Consider the following 19,199-nt stretch of genomic DNA (forward strand, 5'->3'; position numbering starts at 1 on the left):
CCTGCCATGGGCAGGGACATCTTCCACTAGACCACATTGCTCCAAGCCCTGTCCAGCCTGGCCAATTCAATATTGCACTTGAAATTTCAGTCAGATTGTAATCACGTAAAAATATTAAAGCAAACTGAAATATTGCACATAAAACCTCAAAAATTATTAGACTGAAATGAAGCACACTGTTTTTACTTTAGAGGCAGTAAACTATCTAAATTATTTGTTAAAAGCAACAAAATTATATTTTTCTAAGTCTGACAAGCAGAATGCATAACAAAACCAAAATGAGAATACTGCACCAGCCTTGTTTAAACCCATTCATACTGCACACAGATCCCCTGAGCTGGACATTCTGTTCCACAGGGAACTGTCATCAGGGAATTGTCATTCCTGGGGTTTGGATCACGACCTAAATCACATCCTGGGGTACACACACCAGTCAAGACTTGTGCATTCTTGTACTTGCATTTTTCAAAGTACTGCTGGCTTGCAAAGGAAGACTTTCCAACTTCTGTAAACTCATACCATGTATGTTCATATGATTTTGTCATATATTCCAGTATCAGTGTCATTTTACTTTCTTCCTTTCCACATCAGTAAGACTGTGCCAGAACTATTTTTTAAACAAAGTTCATTAAGAGATGTCAAAAGACATAATCTTGCAATTAATAAAAAAATGATCCATCAAGGTACATAGAAAATATTTATGGTATTTTTTAAAAATTCAACAGTGTAAATTTTCTCCCAGGAATTGAACAAGAGTTATGATTCTTAGTGAAGAGAGTAATTAGGATTATATTTGAGAATCTCTTTCACAGTGTATTTTATAATGCAGTTTGAACTCTGCTTTCTAGGAAGATCATCAAAGGGAAGTATAATACAATTGGTTTTAATCAAAAGTAATACCAATCTTCTCAATTTTACCCAGAGAAGCCTTCCTGGAGTAGTACAATGAGGCAACTAAAGAGTTCATATGTGGGTATGTTTTTATGTATGTATGTATGTACATTGAATCACAGACTGGTTTGGGGTAGAAGTGACCTTTAAAGATCATCTTGTACACACCCCCTGACACCTTCCACTATCCAAGGCTGCTCCAAGCCCCAGCCAGCCTGGCCTGGAACACTTCCAGGGATGGGGCAGCCACAGCTTCTCTGAGCAAGGGGCTCACCACCCTCACAGGGAAGAAGTGCTTCCCAGTATCCCATCTAACCCTGCTCCCTGTCAGTGTGAAGCCATTCCCCCTTTTCCTGTCACTCCTGGCCCTGGTAAATAGCCTCTCCATCCTTCTTGTCAGCTCCCTTCAGGTACTCGAAGGCTGTGCTATAGCTGGGGTCTCAGCAGAGCAGAGTAGAGGGGAAGAATCAACTCTCTTAACCCTCTGGCTACACTTCTCTTTCAAGTAGATATTATCTGTTTGTATTAGTGTATTTATTTTCATATTATAGATCTACGCAGATGCACATATCTATGTATATATATATAAATCATGCACACATGCCTATATATATATAAATATAATTATACAGCAAGTAAGCTCCTAAATATCTAACTTCTATTAATCATCAATTTCCTCATTCTTCAGTTAGGGGAAATACCCCATTTCATAAATGAGAACAGTGAGAGAAGATCACAATTTTGACAGAAAAGCAAGTGCAAATAAAATCAGACAGAGCTTTCTTCTGTCCCTCCTCAGATTACTGCTTTTCCACCTCAGAGGACATTTGTGACAACCAGCCAGAATGACTCTGCAATAATTATTAGACTGAATTTGAATTCTGCTGTGTCTTGCAAAGCATGACTTTGGTCAAAACCATTCATTATCTGTGTATCCCAACTGCCAAGAGTTCCTACACCTGTTTCACCCATTTGGAACTAGCATAGTGCAGCAGGTTGAGCTTGCCTTGGTGCCAGGTGCCCATTAAGTCACTCTATCACTCCCTTTCCCAATGGGACAGGAGAGAGTAAGATGGAGAACAAGCAGCAGGGTGAGGCAAGACAGTTTTACTACAGTAAAAGAAAAAGAAGCAAGAATCTGTGTGCACATAAGCTAAAGAAAAAAAAAAAGTAAAAAAGTCAACCTCTGTTTCTCATTAGCAGTGATGTTCAGACACCTCCAGGGAAGAAGAGCTTCAGTACATGTAGGGATTCCTCTGGGAGGCAAACACTGAGGAATCACAAATGCCCCCCTTTCCTCTTCTCTCCCTTATGAGCTGACATCATATGGTATGGAATATCCCTCTGGCTAATTTGGGTCAGCTGCCTGGCTGTGTCCCCTCCCAGGACCTTGCCCACTCCCCTCCCCTCTGGTGGGGGAAGGAATGCCAGAGGCAGCAGCCAAAACACTGCTGTGTCATCACACCTGCACAGCTACTAATGCAAAGCACAGCCCTGGAAGGGCTGAGAATTCACCTCAGTCAGACCCAGTACACACACAGACATTCTACCAGTGGTGACAAAGGGCATTTTGGAATTCCAGACTGTGAGAACATATCTGAAATTTAGGGAGTCAGTCTTGTAGACAGGGATTGTTTGGGCATACTGTGTATTATCACTTTGTTTTTCCAAGCAGGGTCCATGGGAGACTCCATCAGTCCTGGAAGGTGGATAAAAAGATGTGCCAACCTGTTGTCTGCTTCCTCAGCCTCCCTCAGGCTAAGCCTATGGGGACCTGAACATACAGTGACTTTCAATAAGTGCTTCCTCTTGCCCCACTGAGTGACACCCTTATGAGCAAGAAGGAAAATCACACTGGTGGCACAGGTTTCTCTCTCCTTAGAGAAGAGTTTAGTGTCAGCATATGTGATGGAAGCAATCAGTCTTGTGGTGTTACCCACTGGAAATGCTCCAGGGCAAGATGGAAGGAATCTTGCCAGCAGTCTTTAATTAACTAAATCTTAATACATACAATCAAGCCATCATCTTGGCTTTTGTATATCTACCTCATTCTGCATTTCACAAACAGCAAAGGATTAATTCAATATCTTCTTGTGCTCTGACTTTCAGCATAGAGATGACTTGACACACTTTGATCTTGCTCCCACTGCTACAATATCTAAATATAGGCCATGCTCCATTCAAGGAACTTAAACCCAATTGTATTTCCAGTGTCTTTATGAGATTTTTGGTCAATGTCCCTTTGAAATCCTTCCAGCAAACCACTTCTGCCATAACAATCTGAACATATCTGATTGACTGCAATTATGAGGCAAACTTGGAGACTCACAGTTCTAAACATTTAAATACTCATGAATGAGGCAGTTCTTTGTCACTTCTTTATTGAAATACTGAACTTTTTTGGTTAAAAATAGGAGGCTTTCAAACAGCACAGTTAATGTGAATTAGCATGCTGAAGATATCAATAGACTGTAAAAGGAATATTAAGTCTGTTCTCTCTCACAACTCAGGCAGAAGATCCTGAATATTTATGAAGTCCTTAAACAATGCAAGAACTGAAGATATTTTTCTAAAATCTCCTTAAAGACTGCAAGTTCTTCTCTTGTCACCTGTTCGACCACTGCTTACATAAAAAGCTAAGTAGGTTTCTTCCAATCATTGGCTGAGGATAGCAGGCAGATTAAATTAGTTGATAAAAGCATGATAAAGATAGTGACCACCACTTATTTTTATATTATTGCAACCCTCTTATAACATCGGGGCTCTCTGAGGAGCCCACATTTCAAGCAGAAAAGATAACTGAATGGAGTTCTGCAAATAACAGCTGAATGGGCAGAACCTTTGCTTACATGGACTTGTGCAATCTCATCCCCAGCCTCTTTTAAAATGATACCAGTCCTTTGATTCCTTCAGGCACAGGCATGAATAAACTTGGCTCAAGCACTGCCATGCTCAAGAGCAAGAAGCAAAATCCTGCAGGGCTACAATTTAGAACAAACAGCATCACCCAATGGCAGAAATTCAAATCTGCAGATGACTGGCACTAGACTGGCTCCTCTGAAAACAGGAAAAATGGGAAAAAAACCCCTAATAAAATCAAATGCTTGGTCTCTGTCTGAAGACTAGGTGCTCTGATATGGCCCCACATCCTTCAACAGGAGTTTTAGAAAACAATTAACAGCTGGAGGTGTGTCAGAGGAGGTTTAGGCTGGATATTAGGAAAATATTTTTCCCCCAAAGAGTGGACAGGCACTGAAAACACTCCCCAGGACTGCAGTCACAGCCACAAGTCTGCCAGAGCTCCAGGAGCATTTGGACAGCACTTTCAGGCACAGGGTGGGATTGCTGGATGGGCAGGGCCAGGAGTTGGACTGCATGATTACTTGTGGTTCCCTTCTATCTCAGGAGATTCTATTCTATAATTCTAATTTTCAGGACTGGTAAGAGAATTCAGAGGCACACAGGGAGAGAGAACTGAAGGTTGACAGCTGCTTTTTGACAAGGCAAAGCTGGGCTGAAGCCTGCATGGCATCACACCTCCACTGAACCTGCTAACAGCCGTCACAGGGGAGGGAGTCAACAACTGAACCCCACTGTGATGACACTGAAACTGGGAGCCCATTGTGAGCTTCTGTCTAGCTCAGTTCTTCTCTGGTTTTGGTGGGAAAGTTGGTAGCAGGATTCAGTGGCATGTGCTTAACATCCAGCTTACTGATGACTGGGAAGGGCTCTTCCACTACCCCCTTACACACAACATCTCCTTGGTGCCCTCCTCACCCTGAGTGCAGCACAGTGTGCCACTAAAACCAAGTTACTGCAGTAAATTCACCACAAAATGTAGCTCTTCACATGTCACGCTTCACTATTTCCTCCATTAAACTATTTTATTTCAAAATGTGAACTGAGCTACGTTATAAACAATGATGGCCAAATATCAACACTTAAAATAAGATTTTTTTTTTATGCTGGTTCCTATAAACTTCAGGATTGTCATAAAGGTATAAGCTAAGAAACTTGAATATCTCACAGCAACCAAAATTCAGTCACTTCTCAGGAAACAGATGAAAAAATGAATGATTCCTGTGCCTCTCAGGGTAATTAAAATAGCAAGTACAACCTCTCTTAAGTGGAAAGAGAAGAAAGCTGTATATCCAAAAAAGATCACATTCAACACTCACAGCATTACAATATCAGCCCTTTGTGAAGACTGGTGCAGCTTTAAAAAAACCCCAAAACCCAAGAAACAAAACATCCTGAAGAGATTGTATGCAGGATGGCAGTTCAGAGAAGATGGGGAAATTCAGTTCATGTTGAGGTTAGGACAATGGAAAACAACACAGAAAACTGATGAAACTTCTTGTTGTAATACTGGAAAATATATCACTTGTGTCTGATAGCAGTAAAAGTGGGAAGAATTTGGATTAACAGCTCAGATCTGAGCCAGAGAAGGAGCATTCAGAAAGGTAGATGTTCTTCCACATATGGGGTTCCTGCTTCCAGCAATCCATACCACTGGCAAACCCCAGGAACCACAGATAACCCCTTTCCTGCAATACAGGGTACTTTAGATCTTCTGAACCTCTCTAAAAAAATATTAACCACATCAGAAGGTGTTACTTCAGTAAGTTTTTCTAACATTGTGTACTCCAAACAAATTCAGTTCTTCACCACCTAGTAAACTAGCAAGAAATGTTTTTAGTTGATATGGTGCTCTTCACTTCACTGAGTATGATACAGGTAACAACAAAACATCTCTAAATATTTCTCAAGTGACTAGAATTTTAATAATCCATGCCTTACAGAATCATTTGAAGATGAAGAAAGGAAAGAGCAACAGCACAAAACCCTTTGGTGAATACCAAGCTTAATTAATGTTTGAAGTAGTTACCACAGGTATGACAACTATTGCTCAGCCTGCTGGACCAGGAAAGAAGTTGCAGAAATCTCTTGAGAACTCTTCCATATAAAGGTCAATTACCTTATTTTTAGATTTTTGTCTGGGAAAATGAGCATTTTACACCTTCAACAGGCACATTAAAAATAAATGCTACAGATGCAGTTTCAACACTTAAGTAAGTGCTGAAAGAGATCTGGAAAGAGCTGTTTGACACTGGTGTGCCAAGCTTTCCTTTAAAAAGGGCTGGAGTCCTGTGCTGTACCACTATGATGTTAAGGTTCAACACCAAATAGGGCTCAAAAAAACCCACCAACATCCAGAGTCAAAAGGAAGACAGGAAGCCTACAAGTTGGTACTGACCCTTTGGAAATGCATACAGAGCCAGTCTGTTTTCTTTTTTAACTTTCCATTCTTTGTATGATCAAGGTTTCAAGTGAAATTGGCCAAACTGGACGAGTCACAATGGATCAACTGCATCTATCAGCTGTCAACTGGAGGGGCAGAAAAGGGAATAGGAGCAGGACAAGAGGGAACATTAACTTGCTGCTGCTAAAGGGGCAGCACAACAGAATAAAGTTTTGTATTATTATCCAAGGACAAATGAGTCACCTTGTTACAAAAATAATCCATCGCTTTACAAACAATACTGCACACTATGCATTCATGTCTGACCTCAAGGAAAAAACCTCACACCAACCCTTTATTACCCACATTCTCCTGCCCTTTAAGAGAGAGCCTGATTCTCTTTTGTTTACCAGCCTCTACGCTTTGATGGAAATCTTAGCACCTTATTAAGGATTCATGATTGCAACAAAGCTGAAGACTAACATAATAACACAATAACAACATGGGACCAGGACAGATCGCCTACATGTCCTAACAGATACTCTGAAAGACACACTTGAGCCACAGACACTTTGCTACTTGGTGTACTTCTGTCCACAGCAAAACCCCTTTTAAAAGCTTTTAATAAGCTTTTAAAAGGACTTCTGTCAGAAGGTCCATTTTCAGCTTTCCGCTGACTTTCACAGTGCTACACCCAGACAAAACTTAACAATTACAGAGCTCAGTCCTGCAACACCCTGAATGTTTTGTCCTTATCTAGCAAAGCATTAAAAGATATAGAGAGCTACATCAGAACAGCCCCACCCAACCAGTGGAACCATGCAGAATTATTTGTAGGTGTGCAGGAGCTCCACTTCAGAGCATTCAGGTCCAAAAGGCTCCCTCTTTTGTTCACATGTAAACCAAGAACCTTTCTTCCATTTTAGGCTTCTGTTTAACATTAGGAAAATATAATAATCACAATGATGCAAGTTTCTACTTAAGAAATCCAAGAGGTTTAGTACTCCCCCCACCACCTCTGAATAGCATATGCAGTTAAATGTGGGATGATCTTCACTGCAAGTAATTTCAAATCCTCCTATGCCAGAATGTAATTATTTTTAAAAAGTCACATTAATCTTGAAGAAGAACAGATAAGCTCATGGAGTTTTTCTAAAAACCTTAGGTGAGAAAGAACCATTTGTTAAATACCTTAGTGTAGTGAAAGGTCAAACTGAAAGAGGATAAAGGTTTAGATTAGGTATTACAAAGACATTCTTCCCTGTGAGGGTCAGGAGGCCCTGGCACATGTTGCCCAGAGAGGTTGTGGCTGTCCCATCTCTGGAAATGTCCAAGACCAGGTTGAACAGGGCTTGGAGCAACCTGGGATAGTGGAAGGTGTCCCTGCCCATGACAGGGGGTGAAACAAGATGGCCTTAAAAATCCCTTGCAGGCCAAACCATTCTGTGACTCTGCAAAAACAAAGCATGTGTCTTTAACACTAGCTTGTCTATTTTATAATCACTACAGCAAGAAGATGAAGTTGAGGGTCTGGGTGGTCACAGTTTGATCTACGGATCTTGGCACCTTTTGCTAAGTAAGTGGATTTGTTGCACAGCTTGTCCCCATGAAAGAAAAAGGAATTGAAAACTGAATTCCAAACAAGTCAAATCTTGTTCATATTTTCAGGCAGAACAGTCTTCAAATTAGGAAGCCAGTGTCATATAAAACAATTTGGCTTAGAGATCTATATATACATACAAATCCAAGCTAATTTAGATACACTAAATAGTATCCAGATGTTTTACTTGCTACTTTTATTACGATTAATTTTAACAGTTGAAGATTTTTTATTTTCCTTTTCCTCCCAGAAGACTTCCTTTTTTCACCTCTACATTGACAAAAAACAGCATTACAGCATTAGAGAAAGCACTGCTACCACCTCAAATAAACACAGGCACATGAAAAAAATTATCCCTCATAAATTGTTCATCTCATTACACTGACTCTACTTAGGTAAGAAGGTGCCAAGACCAAAGGCAACTAGATATTTAATTTTTTTCCCCTATATGAATAATTGAACAGCTTTACCAAAAAACAGATTCCAAGATTAGGATGCTATGATTGAGTTCACTGGCATCCATGGTACCTAAAATGTCCTTGGCAGCTTTAGGGACAGGCAATAAGGTTGTGCAGAGCAGTGCTAGGTGTCACAATAAGGTATAGATCAGTCATCTTCCCTTCCATGTATATGATTCTTGTAAAGGAACACAGAAACAAGGGTGCAAATTAACTGCTATGACCTATTTTGTATTCTTTCAGTCCTACAATAAAAAACTATATCCTCTGTAATTCATTCATTAGGTTTCTTTTGTAAGTTTTACTCTTTATTAAACAGTTCTATAGTAAAGCAGCAGAATAAGCTGAATTAATCCATCTTGTCATAGCTCTGAAAGTGGGAGTGGAAAATAAATATCTAAAGCCCTCCCCCAAGAAACCAGCATCAATTCCTTTTGGATGATGAAAGTGAGGTGTTTAGTAGGCAAGTCCAACAAGGTAATGTGAGTATGAAAGCCCCTCCCCCAAGGAACCAGCATCAATTCCTTTTGGATGGTGAGGTGTTTAGTAGGCAAGTCCAACAAGGTAATGTGAGTATGAAAGAATTTTCACTTTTTCCATCTGATAGCTTCATTCATCACCTACCAGCCAAAACCTCCACCCCATGCTCAAGCCTGAGAACCCACCTCCTTCCTTCCTGTGTATTTAATAAAATCATACAATGCATTTTGAAGGAGATGTAACACAACACAAGCCAGAGGACTGCCCCACGTGTATGACAGTAACTCTTGACAGCTTTTCCTCCTACACAGAAGGAAAAAAGAATGGAACTGCATATCCCTCACAGGCTCCTGGCAGATCCGACACAGAACAAGCTCATGCCTTGGTGTCCCAAGTATAGCACTTTTGTTTGTTGTTCTCTCCTGCACAAGAGCTAGTGCAGCTCAGGACATGAAGGGACCCAACATGGGTCGGTCCAAAGAGAATGTTTTATCTTAAGAAAAGAAAACAAAATACCAACCCATCCAGCCTTGCCAAACATGGAAATGGGCATCAAGCCTGGTAAGACCCAAGCTAGTAACTGCTTACAGGTCTGCCCACTCCCTTGAATCTCAAGAACCTATCAGAGCAGTGGAACAAAACTATGAGGAAGAAAGGAATTAAAGAATGCATTCCTAATGCTAACAGAGTACAAGCTAAAAGAATGCATTCTGAAATCAAAGACTGATTTTAAACAGAAAGTGAAGAAGGAATAAAGTGTTAGTAGGGTATCTCTCTGTTCCAAAGCATTACAGGATTTTTCCCCACTGCCAATAAACCAGTGCACTAAACCCCTGCATTTATTGTTGCTACAGCAGGTGGAGACCATGAACAGAGAGGTATCATCCCTCTCCAGCCAGTCTGTAGCTTTAGCTCTGTTACCTACACCCCGTGCAGTCAACCTGCCCCACTGAACTCGGAAACACGCACTGCAGGACCCACCCGAGCAGGCACGTAGTCTGGGTGTCACTCGACTCAGGAAACAGCTCCTGGACACAGTGACCCAACTCTGTTCCATGGTGAGCTTGCCCCAAGTCACTGTTCAAACCCCAGGTCTTTGGGGACTGCTTTTGTTTCCACAACAAGTCAGGCAAACCAACATGAAGCACTAAGGCTGTATTACAGATTTACAGACTAAAATCAAGGAATTGCCGGGGCTGGAATAAACCTTAGAGATGACAGTGATGTTCCAAGCCCCCTGCTTGGAACGGACATCTTCCACTAGACCAGGCTGCTCCAAGCCCCACCCAGTCTGAACACTTCCAGGGATGATGCATTCACAACTTCTCTGGGCAACCTGTGTCAGGGCCTCACCATCCTCACAGCCAAGAATTTCTTCCTAATTTCTCATCTAAACGCACTCACTGTCAGTTTGAAGCCCTTTCCCCTTGACGTGCCCCTGTCATTACAGTTCCTGGTAAAGAGTTCCTCCCTGATTTCCCTGTAGGCTGTTATGAGGTCTCCACAAAACCTTCTCTTCTCCAATTATATATTCTCCCCCACATACACAGCCCCTATTATACATATAGGGGCTGTATTTTTTTATTATTTATTATTAGCAGTGTGCTATTACTCCATTTACTAATTCATTAGCATTGTTACTGGAGAAGAGCTCTACTGGGACTGGAAATTTTGGAAAAGTATTAGAGAAAGCAACAATGAAAAACATCAGTTCATTCAAGAGCCTGAATTCTAGGAGTGCTGCTGGAGGGTCTTTGGTTTGCTGTTTCCAGGCTTTTCCTGCCATGCAGCCTCTCCTCCAAGGCACCCATCCAAGCTGTCCTGGGAGAAAGCTGCTTCCCTAACCCACACACTCCTGTAAGTCACAGGAGAGTAGTGGCCATTGCTAAAGTCCAAGGTCTCTCACAAGCACTGGTCACCTGGCTTGTAAAGTAAACCACAATCTATCCTTTTAACCTTGCTTTTGACTGAATACAGACAGCAAACTCTGTGTAAATCCAGTAAGGGATACAAAATCAGACCTATGTTGTGAGATACAAGTCTGAAGAGAGGTGGGAACCCAGTTCTAGGTCTGAGCCATGCCCCACTTTGAACACTGAACTCATCTCAGAACTCTTCTTGTCTGTGCAGTGATAGCAGCTGCTTGTCCTGTCCTCACAAACATGTTTATGTATGAAAACTGCCTTACAAATGGCAAGTGCATGTATTTGAACCCATTTAAATATATGAAATAAACTGAAGGTGCGGACAGGGTATGATTCAATTGACATTTCTGAAGTTTCAATGGCACTTAAGTAATGTACCTTGATATTACACACCAGAATCTAAATATTTTTTTAAGACAGCATAAGGCAATAATATTTTCAGGCAGGTTACAGCCACTTAATACCCAACTTCCACTGAAAACATTAAGCCTGCAGGCTTAATTGCTCCAGGGGCCTTTGAAAATCCCAGCAAATAGGACAATAAGCTGTAAATCAACCCCTTCAAAATGAAAGCAACCCCCTCCCCTCCGCTATCATTAGCTATTCCACAAAAATGTATTTCACTTCCACAAACATATATTACATCATAATGGGTCAGAGACACAACTAAGCAAGAGTGATTAATAGTATTAATAATATTTTTCAGACATATTAAAAGCTTTGATTACATACTCTTAATATGAATGAGGAAGTGGAAAATCATTCCCATATTACCCATCCAGAGGATCATATTACTAGGATTTTTCAGACAAAGACACTTTTGGAAGTGTTTTTCTTGCTGAAACTAAGATAGTCTAACAAATCCTGGAGGGAAGCCACATCTTTTATCACTCAAAAAAAAATTAATCTTTAAAGCTTGCTGCTGTTTCCTCTTTTTCCCCACTGTGGAAATGAAACTGATTTTCTATATAGGAACTATAAGATAAAGGGTTTCAAGTGATTTGATAAAGGCAGACCTCCATTTTTACAGTGACATGAAAAAGGGAGAAAAAACATTAGACTAATTCAAAGATTTAAAATTAAGTTCATGCAAAAAAAACCACATCCATTTCCCTTCAAAAGTGAAGTTGAAATTTAGTTTGAGACTTTTCAAAGAAAGTGCAAAAGTGAAAATCACAAAGAATTGGACATTGGCTTGCATTCCACAGGGCTGAAACAAAAGGTAGGCAGGCAAACGTTACATTATTATTAACAAGTCAGCATAATTGTGATAGTAATTCATAGGCACCAAAAAAAAAAAACCTCCTTTACACAATCAATTCTACAATTTACAAATCAATTTCTAGACCAACAATATGTATATTTCAGTTATCTTATAGTCAGGCATCTGTTCACACATCAGAGTTCTGCCAGAAAAATGTACAAGCTCACCTTGTCTTGGTTTTCCTTATTCTTGTAACACAGATTTCCAATCAAACGAATGAGATGAGACTTGAAACCAACGGCTGGATGTGAAATTTCCTCCTGCCCTGTCACAGCATGTGTGGCAGTGAAAATATTTACAGCCTGTTTCCCAGCAAGGTGAGTTAATCTCAGGGTATCTAGAGAAAACATTTTAATACATTACCATGAGAAAATCAGTCTCACTTGGCACAGAGCTTTATTATTAATTGTGGAGTTCAATGCTAAGCAACATAATTTCTGATATTCAACATCATGTCAAAGAACTTTGAAAGTTTACCTCATTGTGTGATTTGGGCTAATACAACCAACCATAAAAGACCAGCCCAATGTCAGAAGGCATTTTTGAGCACTTTTTACACCCTTACATAGTTCACACATGAAGGCTGAAGGCTGCTGCTATCGATCTCCACCTCAAGAGCCAGAATTTGTAGGCTGTGGAGAATTCTGGCACCATACATATATTGTTAAAACCAAGACTTTTAGAAAATTTCCTGTAGTTCGAATTTGTCATAGCAATACATACTAACCACAGAATCACTTTTTCCTCTCTTCTTCGGCCTGTTCCTGGCACTGTAGCATGATGAGAAATTTCAAGTACACAGAACTACAGAAGAGTCTGGGTTAGAAAGGACTTTAAAGATCATCTTCCCTCATCTGCCATGGTCAGGGACACCTTCCACTATCCCAGGCTGCTCAGAGCCCCATCCAGTCTGGCCTTCCAGGGATGGGGCAGCCACAGCTTCTCTGGGCACCCTGTGCCAGGGTCTGACCACCCTGACAATCTCTAGCAGTTTGAAGCCATTCCCCTGGTTCTGTCACAAAAGCCCTTGTCAACAGCAACCCTCCCTCTTTCCTGTAGGCTCCCTCCAGGTACTGGAAGGCCACAATTAGGTCTCCCTGAAGCTTCTCTTCTCCAGGCTCAACAATCCAAACTGTCTCAGCCTCTCCTCACAGTAGAGCTGCTCCATCTCCCTAATCAACTTGAAGTTTCCCCAACACATACAATGCACAAAATAAATCCTGTTGTTAGTCATCTTACTGTAAGCCATAAAGCTAAGAACCCATCATCAAAAATAGAGGTTTGGTTGCTTTTTCTTTTCTTTTGTTGTTGCTGGAGGTATTTTCTTTATTTGGTTTTTTATTTGCTTTTTTGGGCTTTTTTACAATAAGAACCCTCCAAACATTTCAAAAGAGTCACCACTAACAGCTGTTTCAACCTTTTTATTTTTTACTTTTTATCTATTTATCTCAAAAATACACAAGCTTTTACAATTTTCTCACAAAATGGCAGCATAGCTCAGTCTCAAAGTGCTAAGATGTAAAAAAGCACAGGTCATGTTATGTATCACCCCTCCTTCCTCCCTTGAGCATCTCTGGAATATCTTGGCTTAATTTTCTTTGTGTACAGTCCTTCCCTTCTGTTTCTTAGCTTCTTTAAAGCTGACCTTTAAAAGTCACTGAATTTGGTTAATAACTTTCAAACTGCACTTAAATTTCAGAAATTTGGGAAACACAAGGGAACAGAAATGGAGGGAAAGTCCTTTTTCTACTTCTTGATGAAACTCTTCTACACATTCAGCCAGTAGAAGAACGTAGGAAGCAGCTGTCCCTTGCAACACTTTCAGTAAGAAAAGAACATTGCTGATAGTTGAATCAAGGCTCTGCTGGGCAACAGAGGTCAGCAGAGAAAATGGAGAAGCAGAAAATTTCCAGGAACAAATCAAATATTTGAAAATGCAGATTAACTCCACCTTCTCACTCAAAGGTCAGAATTAGAATGACCACCAGTTATGAAAAACATGTTTTCATTCACTGAGCACCAACAGTTAAGCCTTGTGGCTGTTCACTCACCTACAGCTGTTTCCAGCAAACCAGGGAATGCCTGCAGATGTTCCAGCTGGCTGTTGTTTGAGGTCATTTCACAAAGCACGTCGAGAAGACGAATTGTCACCAGTGCTTCCTGGAATGAAAGCTGCATTTCTGAAAATGGCTTATGAAGGTTATCATAAAAGCATAAACCCAGAAATGAAAACAGGGGACAGGAACTCTCAGCTCCTCAGGTTCTGTGCAGGTCTTACATACTGCCAAGAATAAATTTATACAAAATTAGGGAAACTTTCTAAAATAACAATAACGTATTAGATTGCAATAATTTCTTTTCTACAGTTAGTGTTATATCTGCCTGAAAAATCATGGGGGAACCAAAACAGAGCCGTAAGGATAAAATTTTAACAAAAACACAGTAGCTTCCAAAAGCAGAAATACAGAAAATTACTAGCTGAGAAAATTATTTCTGTATAAATGTTTTCTTTGAGTTTATTCAGTCTGAGTGTTCCACTTTAAAGACACAAACACCGCCTGCAAGACACCAATTTGTTATCCACAGGAATTCTGTAAAGTTGTGTGGTCAAACAAACTTTGGCTGTGAGAATTTACATTATTCTTGGGTAAATAGGATTGCCATCAGAGATGCAGCATTTTGGTTAGGTATGAGACACAATTTCATTTGCATATTATTTGTTCAGCCAGAGAACTATTTTTTCTCACAGAATATGTTGGTCCTGCTTATAATGACAATCCAGCACTTACAGAAAATACCTTAAGAGCACATGACAGAATTTGGGACACCACATATTGCTCAAAAGCCAGGCTGTGACTGCAAGATGATCCCACTCCAGGACTGTTACATAAACTGCAAGTAGCCATGAAAAGGCTCAGACATTGGTCACAGCAACTATTACTGCCTTGTCTGGTCCAGGAAAAAATAAGGTTTACTTACCAATAGTGTAATATTATTCAAATATTATAATATATGTATAATATTATTCAAATCATCAACAATAGTGTTCAGTAATTAAGCAGTACAATTACAATCATTTGTTGCTCCTTGAAAACACTGAATTGCTATAGGGTCCAAGCATTAAAGCTGTATTTTCATTTTTTGACCCATACAGGTGTAGGCAAGTGCAAGTCTTGCCCTAAATTATTAAATAATCTGCTTTCATCAGCACAAAGACAGACTCTAAATACATCAGCCATTGTCCTGTTACAAAGTAATAATACCCCAACTGCATTTCAGAGACAGTAACCAGCTTTTCACAACTTTTAAGAGGAACAGATTATTTAAAAACCATAAAAGAACTCCCAAATTTTAATGTATATCTGAAATTTGCTAGGTTCAAAAAAGTGCTCCTTCCCTGCTGCTGATTTTCCAAATTGGTTTTTTTTTTTGTCCTTCACCTGTACAAAAGAAAGGCAGTAAAGGAAAATACTTCTTTTTGAATTTCAAAACCCAAAATAGTTTGAACTCTGACAGACATCTTGATACGGATGTAATCTGAAAAGTAAATCAGGAAATACCTGAAGACTTTTTAAAATAAACATATTTAGAGAAAGATGCAGAAAACCTGTTCCTTATAAAGAGATGAACTAAGTCCAGGGAAGGGTTTTATTTTGCAAGTATGACTGAAAGTTAGTGCAAGCAAACTGATGCTCAAGTCAGGCTTCAAATGGAAAAGCTATTTTAAACATTGGTTTAAGCACTGCAAAAGCATATGATTAGCCTCTCATGGGTTTAAGATGCAAGCTACAAGACCTGATGTTCCTTAAGAAAACAAAGCAGTGTCTACACATAACAAATTAAACAGTGGATGGGACACCCAGACAACATTCTGGGAGTAGGGCCAGTCCAAGGACTGTTCCCAAAAGTTTTCAAATGCAGCCTCAGAGTTCTGGAGTCTGAGGCAGCTTACTACTACAGACAAGGCCTGGGCAAGGCACTTGGCTTGTGGGCCACAGCAAAGGCCAGGCAAAGCCAAGCTGAGTATCACAGATGCTGCCTGAAGCATTTTTAATGACAGACTCTACATGTACAACCACATTTTTTGCCGTTAAATACAACTGCTACAAAAAACCCTAAAAATACTTATACAAATGAGGAGAAACTGGTGCAATTCTTTATAATGTCTTGCAAGAAAAAAACAGTTTTATGAATTTAGACTGGCATTTCTCTTTTCCCATGGCAAGCATATGTTGTGAACAATGTGTACACAGGTATACATGCACACATATTGCCCTCCATTTATTCATCTATTAGGATTTATATTTTCTGTTCATTCAATAAGCCTCATTTTCCTACCAAACAGTGATACTCAACTTACACCTCTTGTTTATGTGAGAGAAGAATAAGAAGTCAGTGTCAAGCAGGGCAAGTGATGCAGTAATATTCACAATACTGCTGTCCCAGCACCTTCTGGTTGGACAGAGACTTCTGCACACTCCTTCTGGTGTGTGCAAACAAACAGTTTTTTTCCATGAACTGAAACCACAGAAAGTTGTTTGGAAAGTAACCACAAAGGATAAAAAAAAGCAAAAAATGAAGGCAGGGGAAAAAAGATGGAATTGTCTCAATGTATGTCCTCTCACTGCCAAGTTAGTACTTTTTCCAGAAGTAGTCAATTAAGTTATCTTACATAATTTAGACTAAACAGCCGGGGCAGTGGGGGAGGCTGTGTTTCTTGGACAGATAAGAAGAGATTGTGTGCTTATTGGTTTGTGTTTTGGTTTTTTTAACACATCCAACTACCACCTCCCCATAAAGCAATTTATGGTATTTTTTCACAACACGCCTCAAACCTACTTTTAAAATTATTGTGCCTATTTAAACAAAAAAAACCAAAAGCAAGTCTAACAATTTTTTAACATTATCATACAAAAGAATTTAAGATAAATGTTTTTTTTAACTTTGCTAATAAATTATTTATGATGCCTTTTCTCTAGAGTTTTTTAAGTGAAACTATTGCATATTAGTTTTGTATTAACAACATAATTATTCTGACTCCATGTATACTACTGCTTCCCATCTACGAACAGAATAAATATTTTTGTTTTGGTTCATATTTGAATCAGAGGGTCATCATAGAATCACAAAATATTCTGAACTGAAAGGCAGCCACAAGGATCATCAAGTCCAACTCTTAGATGAATGGTCCATACAGGGATCAAACTCGCCCCCCCCTGCCTTGGGCAGGGACACCTTCCACTGTCCCAGGTTGTTCCAAGCCCTGTCCAGCCTGGCCTTGGAAACTGCCAGGGATCCAGGGGCAGCCACAGCTTCTCTGGGCACCCTGTGCCAGGGCCTGACCACCCTCACAGGCAAGAATTTCTTCCTAACTTCTAATCTATCTTTACTCTCTGTCAGTGTGAAGCCATTCCCCCTTGTCCTGTCACTACATGCCCTTCTAAATTTGAGTTAATCACAACTGACAATTGAAATAAATTATAGAAGTGATCCTTGGTAAGATAATAAAATATCCAAATATGTGACAACTTGAACATTTTTTAGATTTTGAAATATTTAACAATGGGGTAGACTTATTTTAATGTACCATATCCTTTGCCATCCTCAAATTAAAAGCAAAAGTTGGCTGCTGATCTACAGACTCTACTGTGTGCTCTGCCACTGCTTTCCCAAGGTAAACTAGAAAAGACACTGTTATGTGTGTCCCCCTGGGCAACAGTGGCAATGAGGATTTATCACATCAAATTCTAGTACTTAAATGGTTATCAGTCATACCTCATCTTCTGCATCTGCTGCAGCAGTTAACTTGAGCACAGCTCCACATTTCTCTTGAAAGCAGTCTGCAAGGAACTCAGCATGTCTCACAAACACACTCATTTCTTCACTGCTAACTGAGTTCTTGTCACTTACTTTCACCATCATCAGCTCTAACAAAGTAACTCTGCAGATAGAAAATAATTTTTTAGTCAGATTCACTGAGCCCCATACAATTATCAGTAGAATAAGCAGTAGCAAAAAATGATAAAAACAATTGTCATGCTAGTAACAGAGAGGATTTTTAAAAATTAACAAGCCTCATGAATACTGGCAATCAGTTTCTGTCTGCTGAGGTTTTTTTCTGTACAGAATTAATTTAATTCATCATTCAATTAATACAATCCGGCCAGACAGTTAATACTTTTCTCAAGTCTATTTCAATTTATATTTTCTTATGTGCTAACACAACATTACTGAGATTGCATATTCCCTATATCTAAAATTTCAAGCAAACCACCTCTTACAAGCTGTTAAGCATAGCAAAATAAGCACAAACTATTTGACAGTTTCTGTTTGAAAAACACAGGTTTTCACAGCCCTTGCCTTGCTCACAGCCCTGCACTAACTCTCCGCCACAATCCCAAACCAATTCTGAGGCCAAACAGGGAAAATAAAAATTGATATGCACACTCTGTTCTTTACAGTCATTTTATAATTGTTACTAGATGGACTAAGCAAATCAAATCCAAGTTAATCACTCATGTACCAGTCAGAGATATTCAATGTATGAAGCTGGCAAGTAACGAGATACATAATGAAGCTGCTGTATGAAATCTACTTGGGTTGGAATTTTAACAGCTTTAATGTTATTTTATTTCCAATGTCCTTTCATGTTGTCAAGGCAAACTAGAAGCATTTTGTGGAAGTAGGACTTGGACATGGCCCTCCTGCGGTCCCTGCTCCAGTCCAGCACACAGGGACTGGTGAAGTCTCACTGCTATTCCCTCAAACTGTGAGAGCACTGTTTATTGAATGAATTCAAAAGCCAGCTCAGGATTTTCTTCCAGTGAAATATTTGAAATTCAGATGGAACAACCGAATTTAAACATGTGGAATAGCTCAAATGCTTTTTCTTTTAAATTTACCAAGCAGGTTGTCAGAAGAGGAAGAGAAATGTCTTTTTCTGTGGAAAAAGCTCGGTCACTGCTTTATTAACCTCCAAGAATCCATCTCTATTAATCACAAAACAGCTACTTAGTCCTTGCTAAACTCAATTCTCAGTGTCATTAATACAGTTGCATTAAACTATTATCTGCAGGAGGACAAAAAGCATTTTCAACACAGCAGCACAGAAGTGCTGCTGGCACGCTTGGCAAAGGGCAGACTCCGGGCAGGAGGCTGGAGCAGCCTCTCTCAGGGGCTCTGCTCACTGTCTGTTTGTCCTGCAGGTTACAGCCAGGTAACCCTGCCCATCTCCAAACAAGCACAGTCCAGCTCCCCAACACCCCACACTGACCAAAGGCTTTCCCATTTGGCATCCCATACGAAACCCAAGCCCATAGATCTGTCATTACCCCTGACA

The 19,199-nt window shown here is 39.9% G+C and overlaps 1 protein-coding gene across 1 annotated transcript in view; it reads right to left on the reverse strand.

Annotated features, from left to right (window-relative positions):
• ATXN10 (ataxin 10) overlaps positions 1-19,199 on the reverse strand; it is a 91,729-nt gene that overhangs the window by 30,456 nt on the left and 42,074 nt on the right. The window contains exons 7-9 of the mRNA XM_041398599.1: positions 17,636-17,801; positions 13,912-14,020; positions 12,028-12,197 (exon numbers count right to left, since the gene is read on the reverse strand). Coding sequence (XP_041254533.1) covers positions 12,028-12,197; positions 13,912-14,020; positions 17,636-17,801 — 445 coding nt within the window. The remainder of the gene's footprint in view (positions 1-12,027; positions 12,198-13,911; positions 14,021-17,635; positions 17,802-19,199) is intronic.

The sequence above is a fragment of the Onychostruthus taczanowskii genome, unplaced genomic scaffold (assembly GCF_017590055.1).
Source record: "Onychostruthus taczanowskii isolate IOZ18803 unplaced genomic scaffold, ASM1759005v1 scaffold15, whole genome shotgun sequence".
In the NCBI taxonomy this organism is placed as follows: Eukaryota; Metazoa; Chordata; class Aves; order Passeriformes; family Passeridae; genus Onychostruthus; species Onychostruthus taczanowskii.